The sequence below is a fragment of the Pristis pectinata genome, chromosome 27 (assembly GCF_009764475.1).
Source record: "Pristis pectinata isolate sPriPec2 chromosome 27, sPriPec2.1.pri, whole genome shotgun sequence".
Lineage (NCBI taxonomy): Eukaryota > Metazoa > Chordata > Chondrichthyes > Rhinopristiformes > Pristidae > Pristis > Pristis pectinata.
This window is the reverse complement of record NC_067431.1, coordinates 16,514,041-16,538,820: the sequence shown is the minus strand read 5'-3', so window position 1 is coordinate 16,538,820 and position 24,780 is coordinate 16,514,041. Positions and strand designations below refer to the sequence as shown.

Below are 24,780 nucleotides of genomic sequence, written 5' to 3'. Positions count from 1 at the left end.
CTTCTGATTTGCCAATAATTACAGCTGAATCCTTCTCATTCTCAACAGATGAGGATGTAACTGGAACTGATGGTTCTTCTAGAAGATTTAAAATGCAAAGAAATGTTAGTTCTGCCATTGTCCCTGGTCGGTTACAGCTCAGTACTTGAAGATTAGGAGCCCTGGTCTTTCTCTCTGCTACAGCACTTCCTGTCTCAGTCCCGAGAACCTTCATGCATTTGCTACCATGAGAGCTTGCTGGTTGCAACATGAATGCTGACTGGCACATTCGGAGGGGATGGTAACAGTCTGTGGTCTGGATTTTACAGTGGAGCTTAGAGGAATTGATAAACTACTATTCTTGCTATGTTACTCAATCCTTTCTCTCACTGCTTCACGTGTAAAGGGTTGGGAAGATTTCCCCTTTTCTTGATATGTTGATTGCTAACTTGTTCCAATGTCAAAATACTACAGATGCTGAAAACCCAAAATAAAACTCAAGATGTTGGAAGCACTCAGCAGTTTGGGCAACATCTGTGGAAAGAGTGAACATTTTAGGTTGAAAATAAAACATGAAAAGAAGACAAGTTAGTTTAAAGTTGCAGAGAAGGTGGAGGAGGGACGGGTAGGAAAGTAAAGTATCTCTGATATGGTGAGGGTAAGACTGATGCGGTAATGCTCCAATTACAAAGTCTTCTGGTCGGTACATTGATGAGAGCAGCTAGAGAGTGAAACAAACAGTGTAAATTGTAGGTCAGAGCTTTTGCAGAGAACAGAAACCAAAAGGGCAGTCTCAGACAAATGCCGCGTCAAAAGTCCTGGTTTGCACAACAGCGCATAAGAACTTCTGCTGCTGCTTACATGTTTATACACTTAGTGCAATACACTGAGTTCTGTATTTTCTTTGTCCAATTTGGTTTTGCACTCACCTTGTGCTAATTTTATATCCTGTATATAGCATTTTTGCACTATTTGTGCTTGCACAATTTTTCTGTCTGCGTTTATTGTATGTCCTCTGCTCTATGTATGTCCTCTGTGGTGTGAGTCTGGGGCAAACAACATTTCGTTCCTCCATGTGTTTTGCAACATATGGGTGGATGACAATAAAGTATAACTTGAACTTGAATTTGTAATACCTAACAGATCAGATAGTGTCTGGGTTAGAGAAAAAAAATGAGTTAATATTACAGATGGTTAAATTCATCTGTGACTCTCTTTCCCTTTTCGGATCTCTGTCTCCGTCTCAGGAGGTGGTTAACAGCAAACATCCATTACAGACTCCCACAGCCATCTCGACTATATTTTCTCCCACCTTGCCTTCTGCAAGGACTCCATTCCATTCTCCCAGTCCTTCAGTTTCTTTGTTTCTGCTCTGATGCTGAGATGTTTTGTACTGGTACCTCTAAGATAGCTTCATTTGCCCTTAACCAGCTGACCCTGTCTCAGCTGCATTCTACATATTCCCTGCTCCTCCTGGCCAGAGCAGGGATGGAGTTCCACTAATCCTCACTTTGCAACCCAACAGCCTCCACATTCGATGGATTATCCTTTGCAATTTCTGCCACTTCAATGAGATTCTACCACCAGACACACCTTCCCCTCCCCTCCTCTTTCAGGCTTCTGAAGCAACCATTCCCCTTGTGATTCCCCCGTCTGTTCTTCCAACTCCCCTAACCACTGCTCCTCACACAGCACTTTCCCTTTTAACTGCTGGAGATGCAACAACCACTCCTTTACCTTGTCCCTTCCCAAAATCCAGAGTCCCAAGCAGTCCTTCCAGGTGAAATAGCCATTGTCTTGCATTTCATCCAATCTAGTTTAAAGCATTTGGTGCTCACGATGCGGTGTCCTCTGCACTGAAGAAACCAAATGCAGATCGGGTGACTGGTTTGTGGAGGGTCTTTGTTCGGTTTACAAGGACGACCCCAAGTTTCCAGTGCCACCCCACTCTGACCTATCTATCCGTAGCCCCCTGCACCGTTCCACCAAGACCCAGCATAAGCTTGAGGAACAGCACCTCATCTTCCATCTTCGAATGTAGCGGCCTTTGGAACTCAACATCAAATTCAATAATTTCAGGTAACTTGTTTTCTCTGTTTGTATTAGGACTGCCTGATTCTACTGTAAGCTTATCCTTCTGTAATATTAATTCGGGTTTTCCCTCTCAACACACTGTGCTGGGCAGATCTCAGCCACAGATGTGACTTGTATTTCACAGCTTTTACATCTCTATTTGTAACATATTTTCAGACTTTTCCTGTTGTGATGAAGGGTTTTTGACCTGATACATTGACTATTTCCCTTTCCACAGATGCTGTTTGACCTGATGAGTGTTTCCAATGTTTTCAGTTTTTACTGCCAACTTGTATGCCTTGGTGTTTCAATGCATCACTGAGCTGAACAGTTTGGTAAACTTTGCTGGCACTTCATATAATCTTATAAATTTAGACAATTTCCAAAGTCAGGTAAACTCTTCAATAATGAATTTGAAAAAATTTGGGGACATCATTGACCAAAAGTCTGGGTCAGTCTATGGAGGTTACTGATACCTGGATTGTTTCCATTCAGGGTCACCTGATCCTGGGACATCTCAGTGCCCAATGGAAATAATGCAGGTTTCCAGTCAGGAACTGGACAGATATTCCTTGGCAAGGAATTTGCAACACAAAACAGACCATTTGCCCCCAGATGCCAATGATTATGCTCCGTGCAAGTCCACTCCCGTCCCTTCTAATCTGATCCATCAGCCTCTCCTTCTAATGCTCTCCCCTTCGGGTGCTAACCGGTTCCCCCATGTCAGGTGATAGTGAGTTCAACATTTTCACCATTCTTGGCTTAAGGACTCCATTTATAATTGGAAGCAACGTTTATGTCACATCTCACCGATTTGTGAAGGTGGAAAGGAGATGGAGGAGTTAAACCAGATTATAATGTCATCCATAGGAGGTGAGTTAGCATTGCCTCTTGGGTGTCAGAATTGGGAAACACTTGCCTCATTGAATATTCACAAAATCTACAAGATTAAATGTTAAACAAGATTTACCCAAATATCCATTAACCTCTCTCCATTTATTCATAGGACAAAAGTTCCATCTTTCTGGGTGGTGTTAGATCACCCACCTCCTCCCTGACAACCTTTCACCACATGCCATCCCCTCGATCCTCACACAGACACACCCACCCATCCTTCCCCTCAGAGAGTGAATACATTGACTCTTACCTGCGTCAGATCTATTCCCTCTGGTGGGAATTAGGGTCAGGTTCGGGGATGGTGTCAGTGTTGGGCTTGGGACTGTAGAACCTCGAACTAGGAGTACAACACACAAAGGCTGCAGTTATGGGCTGTAGCTATTCCAACAGCACCTCTCAACAACCCCCCTCCCCACCCCACCCTCAGACTCATTCACCAAGAAGGCAACCGAGGTCAGCAGGCACATGGGAACACCACCACCTACAGCTTCCCCTCCAAACTGACTGAACTATATCGCCAATCCTTCATCACCACCAGGTCTAAATCCTGGAACTCCCGAGGGAACTGTGGGAGTAATTTCACCAGCAGGACTGCAGTGGATGAAGAAGGTGGCTCACCAATACTGTCTCAAGGGCAATTAAGGATGAGTAATAAATGCTGGCCTTTTCAACTCATAAGTGAATATAAGTATATGGTTGGGGTCAGGTCAACAGCTAAAAATCCCTTTCCATTGGAGGTTCTATTCCCTCCGAGCTTAGCTCCTCCTTCCATCGAGCCTCTGCCTTGACTAAACCCACCCAATCCTCTGAGCCCCAGTATAACTGCTTCTGTGAGACCCTCCAAGGCACAGCAAACCCTCTCTTCCCCAGCACAGCCTCTCAGAGCTCAATCCCTTCCTCAGTCCAGTTCCTTCAAACCCTGTAGCACTCCCAGGCCTGACTCTACCCTTCCCCACCCTGCCCTTTCATCTCCCCACCACCAAGCCGAGACCCTTCACTTCCACCAGCCCAACTCTTGCGCCAATGACACCCCAGCCAAGCACCTCCTGTAGACCCTCCATAAGCTTCTTCCACCACGGATCCAGTGTCCCTCCAGGACAGGGCCAGCTCTAGTGCTAAACCTGGTCACTCCTGAGTGGGAGAGAAGACCTTCTGATTCTATCACCACCATCCTGACTGCTCACACAGGCTGAGGCAGATAGGCAGGGCTGAGTTCAGGAACTCTTGGTGGAGTTCCTGTCTGAATATTTCCCCCACCGTGCAAGATTACCTGGAGCATACTTGCAGATGAAGTTGTTTTTCATGTTGCATCGATCATCATTCCATTGATACAAGTATGGTCCTCCCATGCCTGAAGATGCAGAGGGTTGGTGATACATCACGACGCACACCTCACTGCCACAGGATGGCTCATCCACATACCAGTTTCTAAAGGAAACAACAGTTGTCAATTTATGACAATTGAAATATAATCTCAGATTGAGAACTCCGGACCGCACAAAATTGCAGAGAGTTGTGGACATAGCTCATGGAAACCAGCCTCCCTTCCATGGACTCTGTCTACACTTGCCACTGCCTTGGGAAAGCACCAACATAATTAAAGACCCCTCCCACCCCAGACGTTCTCTCTCCTCCCCCCTTCCATTGACCCAAAGATACAAAAGCCTGATAACATGCACCACCAGGCTCAAGGACAGCTTCTGTCCTGCTGTTATAAGACTCCTGAATGGACCTCTTGTATGGTAAAGATGAACTCTTGACCTTACAATCTACCTCGTCATGGCCCTTGCACCTTACTGTCTACCTGCACTGCACTTTCTCTGTAACTGTAACACTAGATTCTGCACTTTGTTATTGCTTTACCCTTTGTACTACCTCAATGTACTTCTGTTTTGAAATGATCTGTATGGATAGCATGCAAAACAAAGCTTTTCACTGAACCTCGGTACATGTGACAATAATAAACCAATTATCAATTACCCACACATTAGGGCTTTTAACACTGGCCCTCTCTCTCTGATGTTAATTCCCAGTCAAACGGTTCTTGGGTCTACTGACAGTTTGATCTGGGCTTGCTTTATGTTGTGTTGTGATGAGTTCTTTACCTATTCTGAGGTAGAATTATAAAATGCTCAGAATATGCCTGCCCACCATCCCAAGATGGACTCAGTGAGCAAGTGAAACCCCGAAACTGAAGAAAACTGAATGCAAGGGCTTACTAAAATCGGAACTTTCAGCCAAGAGTCACTCAGTTTAAGACCCAGCACAAACTTCTCAGGGTAACTGAGGATGAACAATAAATGCCAGCACTGTCAGTGACACTTACATCCCAAGAATGAATGAAGAAGAATAAGGTGTGTTGATGGAGTATCATGTGACAGTGAATGAGAGCATCGGAGAGTATAGGTTGATGATAATTTCAATATTTGCAGTACCTTCTATGAGCAGGAGCAGGGTTGCCTACCTAAACTTTGCATTACTCCCATCTAGCCACTGGTACAGGCTTGGACAGTCTGCTGAACTCTCGTTCCCATTCACTCTCCGCCAGAGTCCAATCCAGAAATCTCCATCACCCGCAGACAAGCCCTGGATCAGTTTCTCGATGAGCCGCTGCTCATTTTCTGACTCGATGCTAAGCAGGTCCCCGCCATCACTTTGACATGCGCTGTGTGCCTCCTTGAACCCCAGCCTGCGCGACACATCTTTGAAGTAGGCGATTTTGTAACAAGGGCGCTCAACCCCTCTACGACACACTGCCTGACCTGTGCAGAGAAGTAAAGAGTCAGCTTGTAGGCCAAATAACAGTTTGCATTTATGGAGCACTTTCAACATAGCAATTTTTTCCAAAGCACCTCACAGGGAAGCTATTAAACAAAATCTGTGCACAAACCATATGATTGGCGCCTTCTCTTTCTTGAAACATGTAGATCTCCTGAACTTAAACAAATCATCAAGTTTCTCTCCACTTAAACAGACAATCACTACAGTTTAGCAACACTGACCACTTTGCACTAAAACGGACTTTTTTTTCTAATTGTGTTCTTTCTTGTAAAAGTTGTGTATAATGTATGTTTAATTTATATTTTTCTCATGAATGCTGCTTATATGATGCTATGTGCCTGTGATACTGCTGCAAGCAAGTTTTCATTGCACCTGCGCACACATGTTCTTGTGCACATGACAATGAACTTGACTTTGACTGTCATAAGCATGGAAACAAGCTCTTCAACCCATCTAGTTCACACTGACCATCAAGCAGCATTCACACTAACCCAACATTAATCCCATTTTATTCTCCCCACATAGAACATAGAACAGTACAGAACAGCACAGGCCTTTTGGCCCATGAGGTTGTGCCGACCTATATAACCCTACTCTATAATCAATCTAACCCTTCCCTCCTACACAGCCTGTAACCCTCCACTTTTCTTACATCCATGTTCCCATCTAAGAGTCTTGTAAATGTCCCTGTTGTATCAGCCTCCATCACCACCCCCAGCAGTGCGGTCTAGGCACCTACCACTCTCTGTGTAAAAAACCTACCTCTGACATCTCCCCTGAACATTCCTCCTCTGACCTTTAACTGATGTCCTCTGGTATTGGCCATTGCTGCCCTGGGGAAAAGGTGCTGGTTATTCACTCTATGCCCCTCATAATCTTATAGACCTCTATCAAGTCGCCTCTCATCCTGTGTCGCTACAGAGAGAAAAGCCCAAGCTTGCTCAACCTTTCCTCACAAGATGTGTTCTCTAATCCAGGCAGCATCCTGGTAAATGTCCTCTGTAACTTCGCTAAAGCTTCTACATCCTTCCTATAATGAGGTGACCAGAAATGAACACAATACTACAAGTGTGATCTTACCAGAGTTTTATAGAGCTGCAACATTACCTCACGGCTCTTGAACTCAATTCCCTGACTAATGAAGGCCAGCACAACATATGACTTCTTAACCACCCTATCAACTTGCGTGGCAACTTTGAGGGATCTATGGACTTGGACCCCAAGATCCTTCTGTTCTTCCGCAGTGCTAAAAATCCTGCCATTAACCTTGTACTCTGCCTTCAAGTTCGATCTTCCAAAGTGTATCACTTCACACTTTTCCAGATTGAACTCCATCTGCCACTTCTCTGCCCAACTCTGCATCCTGTCTATATCCCGTTGTAACCTACAACAACCTTCTACACTATCCACAACACCTCCAACCTTCGTATCATCTGCAAACTTACTAACCCATCCCTCCACTTCCTCATCCAAGTCATTTATAAAAATCACAGAGATCTCTGTGGAACACCACTGGTCACCGACCTCCAGGCAGAATACTCTCCATCTACTACCACCCTCTGCCTATATGGGCAAGCCAATTCTGAATCCATGCAGCCAAGTCTCCATGGATCCCATGCCTCATGACTTTCTGGATGAACCTACGATGGGGAACCTTGTCAAACACTACTAAAGTCTATATACACCACATCCACCACTCTACCTTCAGCAATTTGTTTTGTCACCTCCTCAAAAAACTCAATTAGGCTCATGAGGCACAACCTGCCCCTCACAAAGCCATGCTGACTATCCCTAAGAAGACTATACTTCTCCAAATGCTCATAAATCCTGTCCCTAAGAATCCTTCCCAATAGCTTGCCCACCACTGATGTAAGACTCACTGGTCTATAATTCCCAGGACTATCTCTATTACCTTTCTTGAACAAGGGAAGAACATTTGCCATCCTCCAAACATCTGGTACCACTCCTGTGGCCAGGGAGGATGCAATGCCCCAGCAACCTCTTCCCTCGCTTCCCATAGTAACCTGGGGTATATCCGGTCCGGGCGGGGAACTTATCTATCCTAATGTTTTTCAGAAGCTCCAACACTGCCTCTTTCTTAACCTCAACATGCTCCAGCACATTAGCCTGTCCTACGCTGACCTCACGTTCGTCAAAGTCCCTCTCCCTAGGGAACACTGAAGCAAAGTATTCATTAAGGACGTCCCCTATCTCCTCCGCCTCCAGGCACATGTTTCCCCCTTTATCCCTGAGCGGTCCTACCCTCACGTCATCCTCCTGTTCTTCACGTACGTGTAGAATGTGTTGGGGTCTTCCTTAAATCTACTCTCCAAGGCCTTCTCATGTCCTCTTTTAGCTCTCCTAAGTCCCTGCTTAAGCTCCTTCCTGACTTAATACTTCTCACATTAAAATAAATTCTCAACAGCCCTGCCTGATTTTTGCTTCCTAAACCTTAAATGTGCTTCCTTTTTCCTCTTGACTAAATGTTTCACCTCTCTTGTCAACGATGGTCCCTTTACTCTACCATCCTTTCCCTGTCTCAGTGGGACAAACCTATCCAGAACCCCAAGCAAGTGTTTCCTAAACAGCATCCACATTTCTGCTGTGCGTTTCCCTGAGAGCATCTGTTCCCAATTTACACTCCCAAGTTCCTGCCTAATACCGGCATAATTAGCCCTCCCCCAATTACAAACTTTCCCATATCGTCTGCTCCTATCCTTGTCCATGGCTATGCTAAAGGTCAGGGAGTTGTGGTCACCATTTCTGAAATGCTCACCCACCGAAAGGTCTGTCACCTGATCAGGTTCATTGCCTAGTACTAGATCCAGTATGACCTCTCCTCTAGTCGGCCTGTCCACACACTGTGTCAGGAATCCTTCCTGGACGCACCTAACAAATTCTACCCCATCTAAACCTTTTGCACTAAAGAGGTGCCAATCAATATTAGGGAAGTTGAAGTCACCCATGACAACAACCCAGTTATTTTTGCACCTTTCCAAAATCTGCCTACTTATCTGCTCCTCAGTGTCCCGGTGGCTACGGGGGGGGGGGGGGTGCTATAGAATACCCCAATAGAGTGATTGCTCCTTTCCTGTTTCTGACTTCCACCCACACTGACTCAGTAGATGATCCCTCCACGGTGTCCTCCCTTTCTGCAGCTGTGATACTATCCCTGATTAGCAATGCCACTCCCCGCCCTTCACCTCCCTTCCTATCCCTTTTGAAAATCTAAACCCAGAACATCAAGCAGCCAATCCCGCCCTTGTGACAGCCAAGTCTTTGTAATGGCCACAATATCATAATTCCACATGCTGATCCAAGCTCTAAGTTCATCACCCTTATTCTTAATACTTCTCACATTAAACACGTTTCAACCCATCCAACTGACTGCATTTATGCTCGATCCACTGTCTATCCTTCCTCATAGTCTCTCTGCACATCACTTCTACCTTTACACCAACTGCTCCATCATCTGATCTAACACTCCGGTTCCCATCCCCCTGCCTACCTAGTTTAAACCCTCCCCAACAGCTCTAGCAAACCTGCTCACAAGGACATTGGTCCCTCTTGAGTTCTCTTCCCCAGATTATATCACTCACCTACAATTAACCTACCAACCCCCACATCTTTGGGCTGTGGGAGAAAACTGGAACAGCTGGAGGAAACCCACACAAGCACATAGAGAGTGTGCAAGCTCCACACTTACAGCACCTGAAGTCAGGGTTGAACCCAGGTCACTGGAGCTGTGAGGCAGCGGATCTACTAGCTGCACCACTGAGGAATTCAGGCAAATATCTTAATGATTTAGGATCCTTCCTGCCTATTTTTCCTCTCTTTGATGCATCTGATGCAACAGAAAGGAAACCTACTAAGGCAGAGATGTATTCGATGTGACTGGACTATTAAGAGAACCACAGCTGAAACCTTTTGCTGTCTGTCCATCTTCTCTACTTTGGAGAGTCGCGAGTTACATACCGAAGTCATTTGGAATTAATTGCTTTTATATTATTTGCTAGCTTACTTTCATAGAACCATAGAACAGTACAGCACAATACAGGCCCTTCAGCGCACCATGTTGTGCTGACCTTTAAACCACGCCTAAGACTATCTAACCCCTTCCTCCCACATATCCCTCTATTTTAAATTCTTCCATATGCTTATCTAACAATCTCTTGAACTTGACCAACATATCAGCCTCCACCCCCACTTAATTTCATATTCTATCTTCTCCCTTTTTGTAATTTTTAAACTATTTTTTGCTGCTTTCTAAAACAATCTCCAATTTTCTGGTTTATACTGACCTTGACAACATTATATGCTTTTTCTTTCAATCTGACACCATCCTTAACTTCATTAGTCAGCCACAGATGATGCATCCTTCTCGTAAAGCTTTACTTTCTCACCGGAATTTACCTTTGCTCAGAATTAAAAAACATCTCCTCAAAACGTGTGCCACAGCTGGTATCATCCTGGGCTTTAATCTATTTCCCCAATTTATTTTAGCCAACTCTGTCCTCATTATAATTGCCTTTATTTAAATTTAGAATACAAGTTTATGACCCAAGTTTTGCACTCTCAAACTGAATTTAAAATTCTACCATGCTATGATCACTCTGTCCCAGAGTATCCAAACTTATAGGATCATTATGTTTAGGGAAATTTATTCTCCAGTTTAGAGTCAGCCTTTAAAAGTAATCCTTCCTTTGAATTCAGAATTCTGAACTCATCACCTTTCCACATCCCCCTCCCGGTAGTACTGCCATGTTCACAAACCCTTAATTCTACCTCTTCAGTTATTGTCACTTTAGCATTTCTTTTTGCACCACCTCAGTTTGCACTACTATGCACCAATCTGTTGTTTTCATGCACGTTGCTATATTTATTATTACCATGTATACCATCTACTCTGTGAACAATGCAAGCAATGAATTTCATTGCACCTTGATGTTTATGACAATAAACTACTCTGAATCGGAACTGAAACGACTGAGTGAAGTAGCAGGAAACACCTGCTTTATTTCCCTTTCATTTTTAAACATGTGGCACTTACTGTTAGGTTGTCATAACATACCAGGCCTTGTAGCTTAGTTACCACCCATCACCAACTACCAAAGTCGATCCACTGCCTTCCCGATCTCAAGTAACTCCTGGCCAGTGTGTCGGATGTTTGAGCCTAATGCCTTCAGCAGTTTGAAAATCAATAAAACTGAAGACGCTGGAAATCTAAGATAAAAACAGAAGATGCTGGAAATCAACAGGTTAGGCCACATCAAATGAAGGGTCTTCAACCTGAAACATTAACTCTGTTAATCTTCCCAGAGACGTGACTTGACCTGCAAAGCATTTCCAGCATTTTCTGTTTTTATTTAGCCTTCAGGAATATTTGCGCATGGCTGCAGTGCCAGTGCTCACCTGTTGGTGGCTCTGTGAATGAGTAAATGGAATAATGTTTGGCAGCATCCCCAGTGGGAAGACAATGGGATCACGGTCACAATATTAATTTTAGTGTTTTAAAAGTCTTTCAATCTTTGTTCAGTGTCACCAAAGGGTAACAGGGCACATACTCCATTCGATTAAAGCTTTACTTGTTTCAGGGAGGATGAGATTAAGACATAAAAGACCTACTCAGGAATTGCAACACAAACCATCCAGGCCAATTAGTAAGAGTTTGCCTCCACACAGACAGTATCCTAATCCTACCAAGCTATCCTTTAATATTGACATGAGCTCTGCTATAGTTGTTGAATTCCACATATCTCTTGTTCTCTGTCCTAAATGACTTTTAACCTTATAATTCTGTCACTGGAATAGTGGCCTAAGTTCAACCAGTTTGTCCAATACTTCCATAGAGGTAAACACATCTAAAAAAAAACCCTCCATAATCTCATCTAGTGAAACAAAAAATCTTTCTTTACATTTAAATTTCCTCACAGATGTACGGTGGAGAGCATTCTGACTAGTTGCATCCCCACCTGGTATGGAGGCTCCAATGTGCAGGATCGCAAGAGGCTGCAGAGGGTTGTATACTCAGCCAGCTCCATCATGGGCACATCCCTCCCCACCATCGAGGATATTCTCAAGAGGAGGTGCCTCAAGAAGGCAGCATCCATCATTAAGGACCCTCACCTACCGGGACATGCCCTCTTCACATTTCTACCATCGGAGAGGAGGGACAGGAGTCTGAAGGCCCACCCTCAATGTCTCAGGAACAGCTTCTTCCCCTCCGCCATCATTTCAGTCCATGAACACTCCTCAATATTCCTCTTTTGTACTACTTATTTATTTTTGTAACTTATAGTAATTTTTATGTTTTTATGTCTTGCACTGTACTGCTGCCGCAAAACAACAAATTTCACAACATATGTCAGCAATAATAAACCTGATTCTGATGCGGCCAAGTGAGTGTGCAGTTTACACTGTCTCACACCTCAAAACCTTCTAATTGCATATGGTTCTCTAACTGTAACCATAGCAATTTGACGTGGGTTCATCATTTTATCTTCACTTCTACATTTCACTCAGTTTTCCATTAGTTTTAATTCTGATGGGCCAAATTCTGCATTTAATGCATTGGAAACCCAAACCCTCAAATCTGTCTGCTTTTCTATTCACTTAGTTATCCCCCAAAATAAAATTCTTACTTTTGGTTTTATCAGAATGAGCCACCTCATACGCAAGACATAATTTCATCCGCCACCTTTTTGCCTACTCTGTCATTTTATCAAAAACTCCTGGCAATGGTGTTGGATCCTGAAAATCATTGATAATGTTTTAGGTTTGTCTGTAAAGTTTAACACTACTCTTTCTGGCCCCATTTCAAAATAAATGATGTTCAATTGTGAAGAGGAGCAGTTTTGGAACAAACTCTGTGGGACATTGATATCCACATCCAACTCTTCTGTGAAACTGGTCCTAATGCCATTCCTCTGACTCCAATATTCAACTGCACAGCCTCCCTTGCTTGGACAAGTTACACAGGTCATTATATTGGGTAGAATACGTATTAGCACATCCTATGTTGTTGCAAAGATGTAGCAGGCAGTGTAGGTCAGACTCTTATGTATTCAACATGCAAGTAGTGACATATGTTGAATATGCACAGAAGGTCCAGCATCTAGCAGCAAGGAAGATACCATCTCCCCTTCCTTTGCCTGTGCTGTTTAAAGGAACATCAATTACTTGTCGACTTGTAACAGATTAATTTACTGTGTTGGTTGGAATGAGGTACCACTTACAGATTTTCCGGACCTCGTAGATATTATAATGTCTGCAGGGAGAGGTGTGGTGGGTGGAAGAATTGTACCTTCGGTTGAAGACATCTGAAAAACTCTAGCTTTCAGATGTGGCTGCACTGGTTACTCATTCCTTAGGAAATGAGTGCGATAGGGAGGATAAGGTGAGAACATGCAGGGAAACCTGCTAGAACAGAAGGGGGCGCCCCCCCCCCCCCAAAGATGATTTTATCCAGCCAGAGTCTTTCAGGAAGCAATTCTATGTGCACCTCAAGAGGAGCAAAGTGTGTGTTTCCTCCAAAATATACCTTATTAATAAAATTTAAACAATACAGGACATTCATCTCTTGTCGTCATTCTCTGTACCAGGCAGATCATTACATTTGCTTACAATATGTCAACATGATGTTATTTTTCATTCCCAAACATTCCATTAGAGGTAAATTATTGCACAAGGCCCCTTGTGCAATAACTTACCTGTAATGGAATGTTTCCATTAGAGGTAATGGAAGGAGGACCCTAAACTGTGGTCCTTCCCCACAAAGTCCTTGCAGTGCTACTCTGAACTTTAGCACCTATGGCTACAGCTTGAAATGTACCACTCTGAAGAATTTGGTTGAGACAGCTCCTTGCACTGGAAGACCAGCAAGTTTCAGGCAGACCAAAGTGTGTCTTTCACTGAGTTGATAATCTTCCAGAAACAGTTGTTGTTGGTCTCAGTGTGCATGGGAACAGCCTAGAGAACAGTCCTGTGTTATGCAGCTGCTCGGGATGGACCTCGGCAAAACAAGACATTGCATCCATTTCCAGTCCTTAGCAAACACACAGTCCATGAGGAGATGAACGATTGTCTTATCCACACTGCAGCATCCTTGAGGACAGTGTGCAGTAGGATTGGGACTCTGTGCTTGAACGATCTGACAGGGAGGTCCCTTCTTGTCTGCAGCCAAGCAAGGCTTTGGTGTGATTGAAAGTGTGGCATTCCCCACATAATTTGACAGTCTGCTCAGAGAACCATCTGACAGGATCCACTATCTCCTGCTTCTGCAGAGCCTTATATATATATTCTGTATTTGCTAGATTGATTTGTGGTCACAGTTGTTTTTGGCACAAATTTTCTGTGAGGGACAGGTGTCATGGTCCAACTGAAGGGAACATTCTTCAGTAACGTGGCTCATCCTTCACAACATCGGGGACAGGCAGAACTTCAGCACAAAGTGACACTCGGAGTATGTGTATACAGGGTCTACACACAGCTTGATGCAGCCATAAAGGATGAGGGCCACATTCCCATCTCCCAAAGATTTGTACATGGCACTCCTGTGGGCACGATCCATTTTGGACCTCCAAATGATATGGAAGACACCTTGAGTGACTGCCACAGTGCATGAGCAGTACATGGGCCATATCTGCAGCATGCACAGTAACACCAAAAGTATGTCCCACTGGATGACCAGATTCTTTCACGGGATCAAGAGGGAACACCAATCCCACATTCCCAGTTTCTGTTTCACCTTGCCTACGTGCTCCACCCAGTTCTTGGTCCCTGCCCCTGCTCCTCAGAACCACATTCCCAGCACCTTCAGGTAGTCAGACCCGACGGTGAGAGGTACAGAGGATCATTTGGACCAGTTGCCAAAGAATGTGGCCTCTATTTTGGGGCAATTGACTGGTTTCTGAGCTTGATTCAAACTGGTTACAGATGGTGATCAACCTGCTGACCGACAGTGGGTCCATTCAAAAGCCTCTGCTGCCTGGCATCATCACCCCTCTTATGAAAACCTCGCTGCCATCAACATAGCAAAGACCATTATTGTTGTCAGACAATGCTTTCACTGCTTAGATCGCTCTGGAGCAACTTTGCAGAGTGGAGCAAAGCAAATTTTCAACAATCATTTTCTTTCTTTCTTTTTCAATCTTTTTATTAGTTTTCGAATTAATACAGATTAATATATCAATGTTTATACATGTAATACAAAGAGATCAGGAGAACAATCATGACATGGACAATCATAAAGAACAATAAAGTATAAAAAAATCTGTAGATCCAATGATCTGTTAGTGAATGAATATAATGTAAAAGAAAAAGATTTATTATAAAATATAAAAGAAAGAAAAAAAACCCAAAACAATAAGACAAATTATAAATAATATATCAAACCAAACTAAGCGAAAGAAAAAAAATTCAAGATAAAACAGAAAAAAAAACTGGACTAAAATTTCTCAATAGAAACAGAGCAATATTATGTCGTCAACTCCGTTCCTCTAAATTGAAAAGTTATTATAAGGGGATCTATATCATTTGAAAATATTGAATAAATGGACTCCAAACTTCCTCAAATTTAAGCAAAGGATCAACAGTACCACTCCTAATTTTTTCCAAGTTTAAACATGATATAGTTTGAGACAACCATTGAAAAGTAGTATGGGGTATTGGATCCTTCCATTTAAGCAAAATGGATTGTTTGGCCATTAATGTAACAAAGGCAATCATACGGTTAGCGGAGGCAGATAGATGGCCAGATTCTATCCTTGGTAAACCAAAAATTGCAGTGATAGGATGAGGTTGTAAATCAATCTTTAATACATTTGAAATAATGTTAAAAATATCTTTCCAATATTTTTCCAAAAGAGGATAGGACCAAAACATATGTGTCAAAGAAGCCACATTCGATTTACATCTGTCACATATAGGATTTATATGTTGATAAAAACGAGCTAGCTTATCTTTTGACATATGGGTCCTGTGAACTACCTTAAACTGTATCAAAGAATGTCTGGCACACATTGAAGATGTATTAACTAAATGAAGAATTTTCTTCCAAGTCTCTGCAGGTAAAGATGTCTGGAGTTCACTTGCCCATTCATTCTTAATTTTGTCCAGTGGTTCTGATTGAATTTTCATAATTAAATCATAAATTATTGCTATAAAGCCCTTCTGACAAGGATTAAAACCAAAAACTTTTTTCCGTAATTTCAGTTTTGTAAAGTGTGGGAAAAGAGGGTATAGTAGCTTTTAAAAAATTTCTAATTTGCAAATATCGAAAAAAGTGTGATCCAGGCAAATTATATTTGTTAGACAATTGTTCAAAAGATGAAAAACAGTTATCAATGAATAAATCACAAAAACATACTATTCCCTTCCTTTTCCATATGGAAAAAGCTGAGCCAACTCTGGATGGATGAAAGAAAAAATTAGATCGAATGGGCCTTGATAGATTAAATTTATTCAATCCAAAAAATTTACGAAATTGAAACCATATTCGTATTGTACGTTTAACAATTGGGTTAATCATATGTTTACTTAATTTGGTAAGTGCAAAAGGGAGTGGAGCTCCTAAAATAGAAACTAATGAAAATTCAAGTACTGATTGGGACTCAAGGTGTACCCATTTGGGGCGTTGAATTACATCTGAATCTTGTATCTAAAAAATTAAATATCTAATATTGATTGCCCAATAATATAATCTCAAACAATATACATTTTCATCTCCTGTAAGCTACACAACCTCACAACCACACAGGCCCAGACTTTGCTGATATCGTGAAGAAACAGGAAAAGGAGGGAGGAAGTTGAAGGGGGCACTCCACAAGGCTACTCTTTGGTCAGGCAGTCAGAGTAGAACTGGTCAGGTTTGCTTTCAATGAACACAGTCCTGATCTCCCATTCCACAATGGTTCTCATCTTACCTTGTCTCTACTGCTGATCATCACAGCATCTACTTGACCACAATGACAAAATAAAAATCTAATATTAAATCAACATACTTGTACATACAAGCAATAAACTAACCAATCCCACAGTACCTGACTTCCATACAATTTTGTCTGTCCACACAGTGCTCCACCATCAGCTGCAGCAGAGCAGTTGATGGGCTGCTGCCTGAGTGGAGGAGGTTGCAGGAGGCTGAGGAGGATGATCCTGATCAGGACCAGGCACAGAGGCCCAGCTTCAGAGTACACCCACTGAATATGAGTGCAAGTAATGGAGCTGGCTAAATAATGGGCAATAACAAGGAATGAGTTCTGATCTGTACTTCATGGACCCAAAGAAATCTAATGGCATTGGGTCAAACATGGGCAAGAAACCTCATCCTGATTACTTCCTAGTGTGTTCCATAGATGTTGAATCAGTACTCGTCCTCAATGAACAACACTTGGAAGAAACTTTGGGAGAAGTTCGAAGTGTGACTGCCTCACAGGTCCAGTGACCCAGGTTCAATCCTGACCTCTGATACTGCCTGTGTGGAGTTTGCACATTCTCCCTGTAACTGTATGGTTTTCCCCAGAATGCTCCAATTTCTTCCAATGTCCCAAAGGCAGGCAGGGTGGTAGGTTAACTGACCGCTGTAAATTGCCCCTAATATGGAAGTGTGTGGTAGAATTTGGAGTTGGTGGAAATATGGGGAGGAGAGTTTACAGGGAAAAGTAGTGAGAGAATGGGATTGCCTGTGAGCTGGCAAAGATTTGATGGGAAACATTGCAAACAGCTTCATCACTGATCAAGTTGGCCGATTCCTGGCAGGTGGTAGGTGAAGCAACACAAGCAGAAAACCTACTTGACCTATCCTCACTCAGGCTTCCTATTGCTGATGCACTTGTACATGACAGTATTGGCAGGAGTGATCACTACACAGTCAATGTGGAGACGAAGTCCTCACGATGAGGAAGCCCTTCATCATGACACGTGGCACTACTAAAATGTTAAGCAAGATATATACAGAGCTGAACTGGCAGCTCAAAACTGGGCAGCTTGAGATGGTGTAGACTATCCCTTACAGCAGAAAAACACAGCACCATAATCTGTAACCTTGTGGCACTCTACCAATGTTATCAAGCCAGAGGGTCAACACTGGTTCACTAAGGAGAGCTGAAGGTCATGCTAAGGACAGCAGCAGGTTTACCCAAAATGAGGTCTCACTCTAGTAAAGCTGCAATATAGTGCTACAACTGTGCTAAATAGTAAAAACAATGTGAAACAGATAGATCTAATTAAGCCAACATACAACACATTAGATCAAAACTCTGTAGTCTTGTGAATTGTAGCAGACAATTAAACAGTCAACGGTAGAAGATGGCTCCAAAAATATCCCAATCCTCAAAAATGGTGCAGCCCAGCCTGTGGTTGTCAAAGAAAAGGCAGAGGCATTTGCAACTCAAAGCGTTGAGTGGATGTTCCCTCCTGATTTTGTCCAGGGGTTCCCACCATAACAGAGCCAGTTTCATTCAGTTCAATCGGATGGGAAAGATATAGAGTGATACGGGCTTAATGCAGGCAAATAGGATTACTGTAGAAAGACATCAGTCGGGGTGGACGAGGTGGGCTGAAAGGGCCCATTTCTGTGCTATAGGATGCTATGAATCTAATTCACTCCATATGATACATCAAGAAATGGCTGAGAGTACTGGATATAGCAAAGGCTGTGGGACCAGATAACATCCTGGCTGTATTGCATGAAGGTATGAATTCCAGAACTAGCTGCACTTCTAGTTAAGCTGTTTCTGTGGACTTACGAGATCCACTGCGGGTGCGCTGTGGCTGCAGTGTATACAAACTACAAAATGCACTGCAATTAATTACCTCGTCTATTCCAAAGTATCTCCCAAAACCACAACCTTTATTACCAAAAAGGATAAGGATGGTAAGCACAAAGGAACACTAAGGAAGTATCTTCACTCGACAGACTACAGCAGTTCAAGTATGTGGCTCACCATCACCTTCCTGGGGCAATTAGGGATGGAAAATAAATGCCAGCCTGGAAGGTGATGTCACAGATGACTAATTCCCTTTGGACCTCCAGTGTTCCCAACAAATGCTGTTGTTGGGAACAAATGGATCATACTGATCTAATTTCCAAGCCCCTGCCCCACTCCCCCACACAGAATCACTGCCTACTCACATGCCTGGACTTAGGGTGGATTCACAGAGCCTCTCTTGCCGCCCCCCCCCCCCCACCCAACATCTCAGTATCTGTGCTGTGGTCTAGGTGGCAGAATGGCCTCACGCAGTAAAGAGGAGGCCCCACTTCTAAAACATTCTTGACAGCCTTCAACAACTGGCAAAGCTGGATGTGAACTATTGCCAGCTCTAAATGTTGTCATTAATCTTAACAATTTTAAATGTCTTTCATGTTTAGACACGTTCAAAACTATCAAAATTATAATAAATAATTAAAGATTATAAAATGAATAGCATTAAACACTTAGTATAAAAAAATTAAACTAAAGCAAAATAACTTAAAAAGTAAATTACCTTCCCTTTTGCTTCCTAAATCTGTGCCCAACAATCCCCTGTGAAATCAATGTAATATTGAATCTGTGTTGGTCTGATCCAGCACAGGATCTGGGAAGTGACTTTCTGGCACAATGGTGCAGAATCCCAACCAGACTGGACCTCACCATTGGATCCAAAGGGGGTCCAGCAGTACACCAAACTGACCAATTCAGGATGTGTCAGTAATTCCCAGACCAGTACATGTTTGGATGTCTCGGCTTTACATTAGTTTCAACAGCTGAAGATAAAATATAGATTCTCCAGCCATTCAGTATTTGAATAATGCTTGGTTCAATTTTCTTTTTCTTTTGCCTAAGATGGCTGACCTCACAATTACCTGCATTGACATCAATCTGTCACATTTTGCCAACTTAAATGATCAGTCTTCCTGTAATCTTATGCTCCCAACTACATTCTCTACCCAACCGCCAATCTTGGTGTTACACGTAAACTTGGATATTTGCCTCTTTATTATATTACTTAAATCAAGAAAATATGTAATAATTGAGGCCCCGTTATAACTGAGGCACAAATGGTTTCTTTTATCCCACTTTGAGGACATACCCATTACCCTTACACTCTGTCTTCTACTGTTTAACATAATAATCATTAATTTCCCACCATTTCATGAATCTTAATTATTGTTAAACCTGTAGAATGGAAACTTATCAAATGCCTTCCTGGTCCATATATACTAATCTACTGACATTCCCCCATCTACTAATTTATTTTATCCTCAAAAAATTAAATTATATTTATTGTACATCAGCAATGTTGGCCTAATCAGGCTAAATCACAGTTGTTATATTTCAAGACGAGCTCCACAGTGTATGGGAGATGATTAGACGTGTAATTCCCTGTTTTTTTCCTGCTTTCTCTCCTCATTCTTTAATAACAAAGTTATATTTGTGAGTTACCACCCTAAGGCATAGTTTCAAAATCAGGAGCACTTTGAAGTATCTGCCATTTCCTCACCTATCATGGGATAAAAACTATCAGGTTCCAGGGATGAACAGGATTCCATAACTCTTACCTAACAAAAAACTATCATTCTTATGATTGACATTAAGCTGATCCTAGCCTCAACAATGTTTTCAAATTTCCAGTTTCCTTTGTATGAAGAAGTATTTTCTGACCCTTCCAAGCAGGCTAGTTCAAGCTGGTGCACCTTGGAAACTATCTCCAAAGGAAATAACTTCTCTACTCTGTCGAATCTTTTAGTCATCTTCAGACACCTCAATTTGATCATCCCATAATGGTCTATACTCATGGAAATACAAGCTTAGTCTACGTAACATTCATATAGTTTAATAGAACTGGAGAAGAGTAAAGGAGGTCTCCATCCCATTCTGATCTATTGGTCTGTGACCTTCTGTACTGTCACAATGAGGCCCAATGCAAGTTTGAGGAACAACACCTCATCTTCTATCTGGGCATGTTGCAGCCTTCTGGACTCAATATTGAATTCTACAACTTCAGGTGACCTGATTTGGGTGTCTATACCAGTCATCCATCTATGATATTGACTCAGTTTGTTTATTTTTTGCCTCCTTTTCTTCTTTGTTTCCTCTGGGAGTGGAGGACAAGCCCAGCCTGACTTCCTGGGCATGTCTTCCTGTTCTGCACTTCACAACTCCTATTCTTTTGTCTATGTGCTCACTCTCTGAACAGCCCCCATTCACTCCACTAGATAACCTTGTTTACAGCTTATCCCCATGGTTGCCCTGGTTTTACCCTATCAGAGACATACCCCTCCCTCCCTGCATGTTAACGAGCTTCTTTGGTCTCCTTTCCAGTTCTGATGAAGGGTCTACAACCTGAAACATTGACTGTTGCTCTTTCCACTGCTGCAGCCTGACCTGCTGAGTATTTCCAGCAGTTTCTGTTTTATGTTAGTACAGGAGGTCTATCAGCTCATCAAAGTTATATTCAATTAGTTCCACTACCCCATTCTTTCACTGCTCCTTTGCAACATTTCTCCATCAAACATTTTTGGACTATCATTAAATCCATGTACTCCAAATTAGAACATAGAACATTACAGCACAGTACAGGCCCTTCAGCCCACGATGTTGTGCCGATATTTATCCTGCTCGAAGATCTACCTAATCCTTCCCTCCCACATAGCCCTCCATTTCTCTATCATTCATGTGCCTATCTAAGAGTCTCTTAAATGTCCCTAATGTATCTGCCCCCCACAACCTCTACTGGCAGTGCGTTCCATGCACCCACCACTCTCTGTGTAAAAAACTTACCTCTGACATCCCCTTTACATCTTCCTCCAATCACTTTAAAATTATGCCCCTTCGTGTTAGCCATTTTCACCCTGGGAAAAAGTCTCTGACTATCCACTTGATCTATGCCTCTTATCATCTTGTACACCTCTATCAAGTCACCTCTCTTCCTCCTTCTCTCCAAAGAGAAAAGCCCTAGCTCACTCAACCTATCCTCATAAGACATGCTCTCCAATCCAGGCAGCATCCTGGTAAATCTCCTCTGCACTCTCTCTGAAGCTTCCATATCCATCCTATAATGAGGTGACCAGAACTGAACACAATACTCCAAGTGTGGTCTAACCAGAGTTCTACAGAGCTGCAACATCACCTCGTGGTTATAATCGTGGGTAATAAAACAGAAACTGCTGGAAGTACTCAGCAGGTCAGGCAGCATCCAGAGAGTGAAAAACAGAGTCAAAATTTCAGGTCATGAGAATCATAACATAGTACTGATCGACATCATCTAACTGACAACTCCTTATCTTCTACATTTATATCCTTCTTGATTTTGAACACCTCAGTAAAATATGCTCTGCTCTCAGAAGTTTATCTGCTAACTATAACACTTCGCTGATGGCGACTGACAGGTAAATTTAACCCATTTAGCCCTAGATACGAATGGATGATGGAGACAGAGGGAGGGTGCGTGTGTGTGCGTGCGTGCGACAGAGAGACAGAGAGCGAGAGCGACAGAGAGAGTCAGAGACAGAGAGAGAGTGAGACTGAGAGAGAGGGTGAGACTGAGAGAGAGAAGGTGAGACTGAGAGAGAGAGGTGAGACTGAGAGAGAGAGAGGCTGAGAGAGCGAGAGAGAGACTGAGAGGGAGAGAGAGAGACTGAGAGAGGGAGAGTAAGGCTGAGAGACAGCAATAACCAATAAAATTGTCCACACTCAGCAGCGCCTTGACATCGTCCATAAGTCATAGGTTTTAAGTGGATTGCTGTTTAACCAAAGTGATGTTGACTGGTTTGTGCTCGCGGTTGACCGGTGACGGATGTTACAGAAACTGGATCACTATATTCTATAATTTCAGCCCCCCTCGCACCCTCTAGTATTCAATATGCTCAGTCATATTAAACAGTTTAGTTTTAGAAAGTAGTGCAGCAAAATTACATTCTGTTACTTAACTCGCTGAAAGTATTCTGTTGTCTCTCAATAGTTTTCCATTTTTTTCTCAGCGCTGTCAAGGACCAAGTCTGTGGTCATTATAATCATTCAAACACATTCATTTACGAACAACAACTTTTTAACTTTCCCTTTCCTTTTTAAAGCCAAACATCCAGTTACCATCCACTAATGAACTGAGGCGGCGTTGAGAGGAAAATGGAGCAAAAAGCTCAAACTCAGACAAGTTTTGGCCTGAAAATGTACTTAGCTCCGCTCCTGTAAACCCTCAGAATAAAAAGTTTTTCGGATCTAAAAAATAATTTAAGATGTTAAGAAACATAGCGTTCCATCTGCTCGAGGGTTTCGCAGTTTTCCTGAACTCACCGCTCAGGAGTTTGAAGGCGAAGCTGCAGCGCAGACAGATTACCATCACCGTCAGGATTGCCTTGGGCTCCATGTCCACGGAACATCGCCTGCAAAACGCCGGGGCAACACAGCATCTCAGCAGTTCGGACAGACCCGTGCTCCCGGAGTCTCCATCTCGCCTCCACCGTGAAAGAAATCCAAGCAGGAAGCCGTGAGGAGATGAGAGGGCTGGTGAGACTCACTCTCTCACACACTCTTTCTCCTGCTGTTTCTGAGGGTCTGATTCCTCTCCACTACCCTCCTCTCTCCACTTTACTTCCCCCTCTCTCTTTACCCCGTCTACTTCGCTCTCTCACTCCCCCCCCCCCGTGTTTGCCCGTCTATCTCCTTTATGTCTCTCCCCACAAATTTCACTTTCTATCTGTTTACTCTGTCCTTTCCCTCTCTATCAATCTCTCTCTCTCCCTCTCTCTCTGTCTCTCTCTGGTGCAGTGGGACTGCAGGAAGCCAGCCTGTTCCTGAACATCAGCACTTTTTAACCATTATAGAAGGAGCAGCAGAGGGGAGTCTGATCAATAAACCAATTAACCAAAGAACAGTTCAAAAAAACACTAAAAATGTAAATCCAATCCCTATAGATTAAATCTATTAATTTATAGAGGTTCAGACCTGTAAACATAGTTAAAGGACAGCAAAGGCAAAGATTCAGTAACTGGAACTGTAATAGAAAACTGCAAAAACATAAATAGATATAGTGTACAGCCCAGAAATTGATAGTATTAAAATGGTTGCGAGCCTGCCTGCTGGTTTAAAGAGGGGGAGAGAATAAATTAAGTGTCAAGCACTGAAGTATCCAAAACCTTGTATGTGGTTGGCAACCCTTTACCTCATCTCCTGAACATTTGTCTTCCTGCAGGAAGAGCCTTGTTTATTTTAGCCTTTGGCCTGTGAGAATCCAGGGAGAAATTATTTCCACTGGCAAGAGGATTAGTTATCGGATTAGCAAAAAGATTTATGATAATTGGGAGGGAAGACAGGAGAGATTGAAGAATTGTTTTACACACCAACTTGTTACATTCTGGAATGCACTGCCCGAAAGGGCAATGGAAATGGATTCAATAGTATTTTTTCAAAGAGTATTGGAGATGCATTAGAAAAGATAAATTCTGCATGGCTATAGGAAAGAGAACTGGAGATGAGGTTATTCACAGAGCTTGGCATAGCTAAATGGCCAAATAGGCTCCTCTGTGCTCTGCGATTCAATAATAGCACAGAGAGAATCTTGTATTATTTTTCTATTTCCTTATGACATGGAAGGAGGCCATTCAGCTCTGTGCTGGCTCTCAGGGCATTCCCATCAATTCTATTGCCCCCCACCCCACTTATATCCTTGTAACCTATTCTCTCTCATATCCCTGTCAACTCCCCTGTGACTTTCCCACCAGCCACCCACACTAGGGATCAATTAACCCACGCAACCAGCAGGTCTTTGGAATATGGGAGGAAACTTGAGGACCCAAGGAAATCCACGATGTCAAAGGGAGAGTGTGCAAACTCCACGCAGACAGCACTGGAGGTCATGATTGAATCTGGGATCACCGGAGCTTGTGAGGCAGCAGCACTGTCTACTGTGCCACTATGCTGCTGAGGAACGTCTGAAGTTCCTGAACTGTTGGGACTATGGGAAGGTTAGTGTAAGTCTATAGTGTATGATGCTGGTGGATGTTCAGAGAAAGAGTCTGAAGTTCACTGTTGAAAGATGTTTGCAGGAAATTTCCTTTTCTTTGGATGTACA

At 42.9% G+C, this 24,780-nt stretch overlaps 1 protein-coding gene across 2 annotated transcripts in view; it reads right to left on the bottom strand.

The window, feature by feature from the left end:
* Nucleotides 1-23,221, bottom strand: part of layna (layilin a) — a 28,365-nt gene extending 5,144 nt beyond the window's left edge. For both annotated transcript variants that reach the window (XM_052039954.1, XM_052039955.1), the window contains exons 1-5: nt 23,004-23,221; nt 5,414-5,711; nt 4,220-4,377; nt 3,200-3,286; nt 1-78 (exon numbers count right to left, since the gene is read on the bottom strand). In XM_052039954.1, coding sequence (XP_051895914.1) covers nt 1-78; nt 3,200-3,286; nt 4,220-4,377; nt 5,414-5,711; nt 23,004-23,076 — 694 coding nt within the window. In that variant the 5' untranslated portion in view covers nt 23,077-23,221. The remainder of the gene's footprint in view (nt 79-3,199; nt 3,287-4,219; nt 4,378-5,413; nt 5,712-23,003) is intronic.
* Between the last annotated feature and the right edge of the window lie 1,559 nt (nt 23,222-24,780).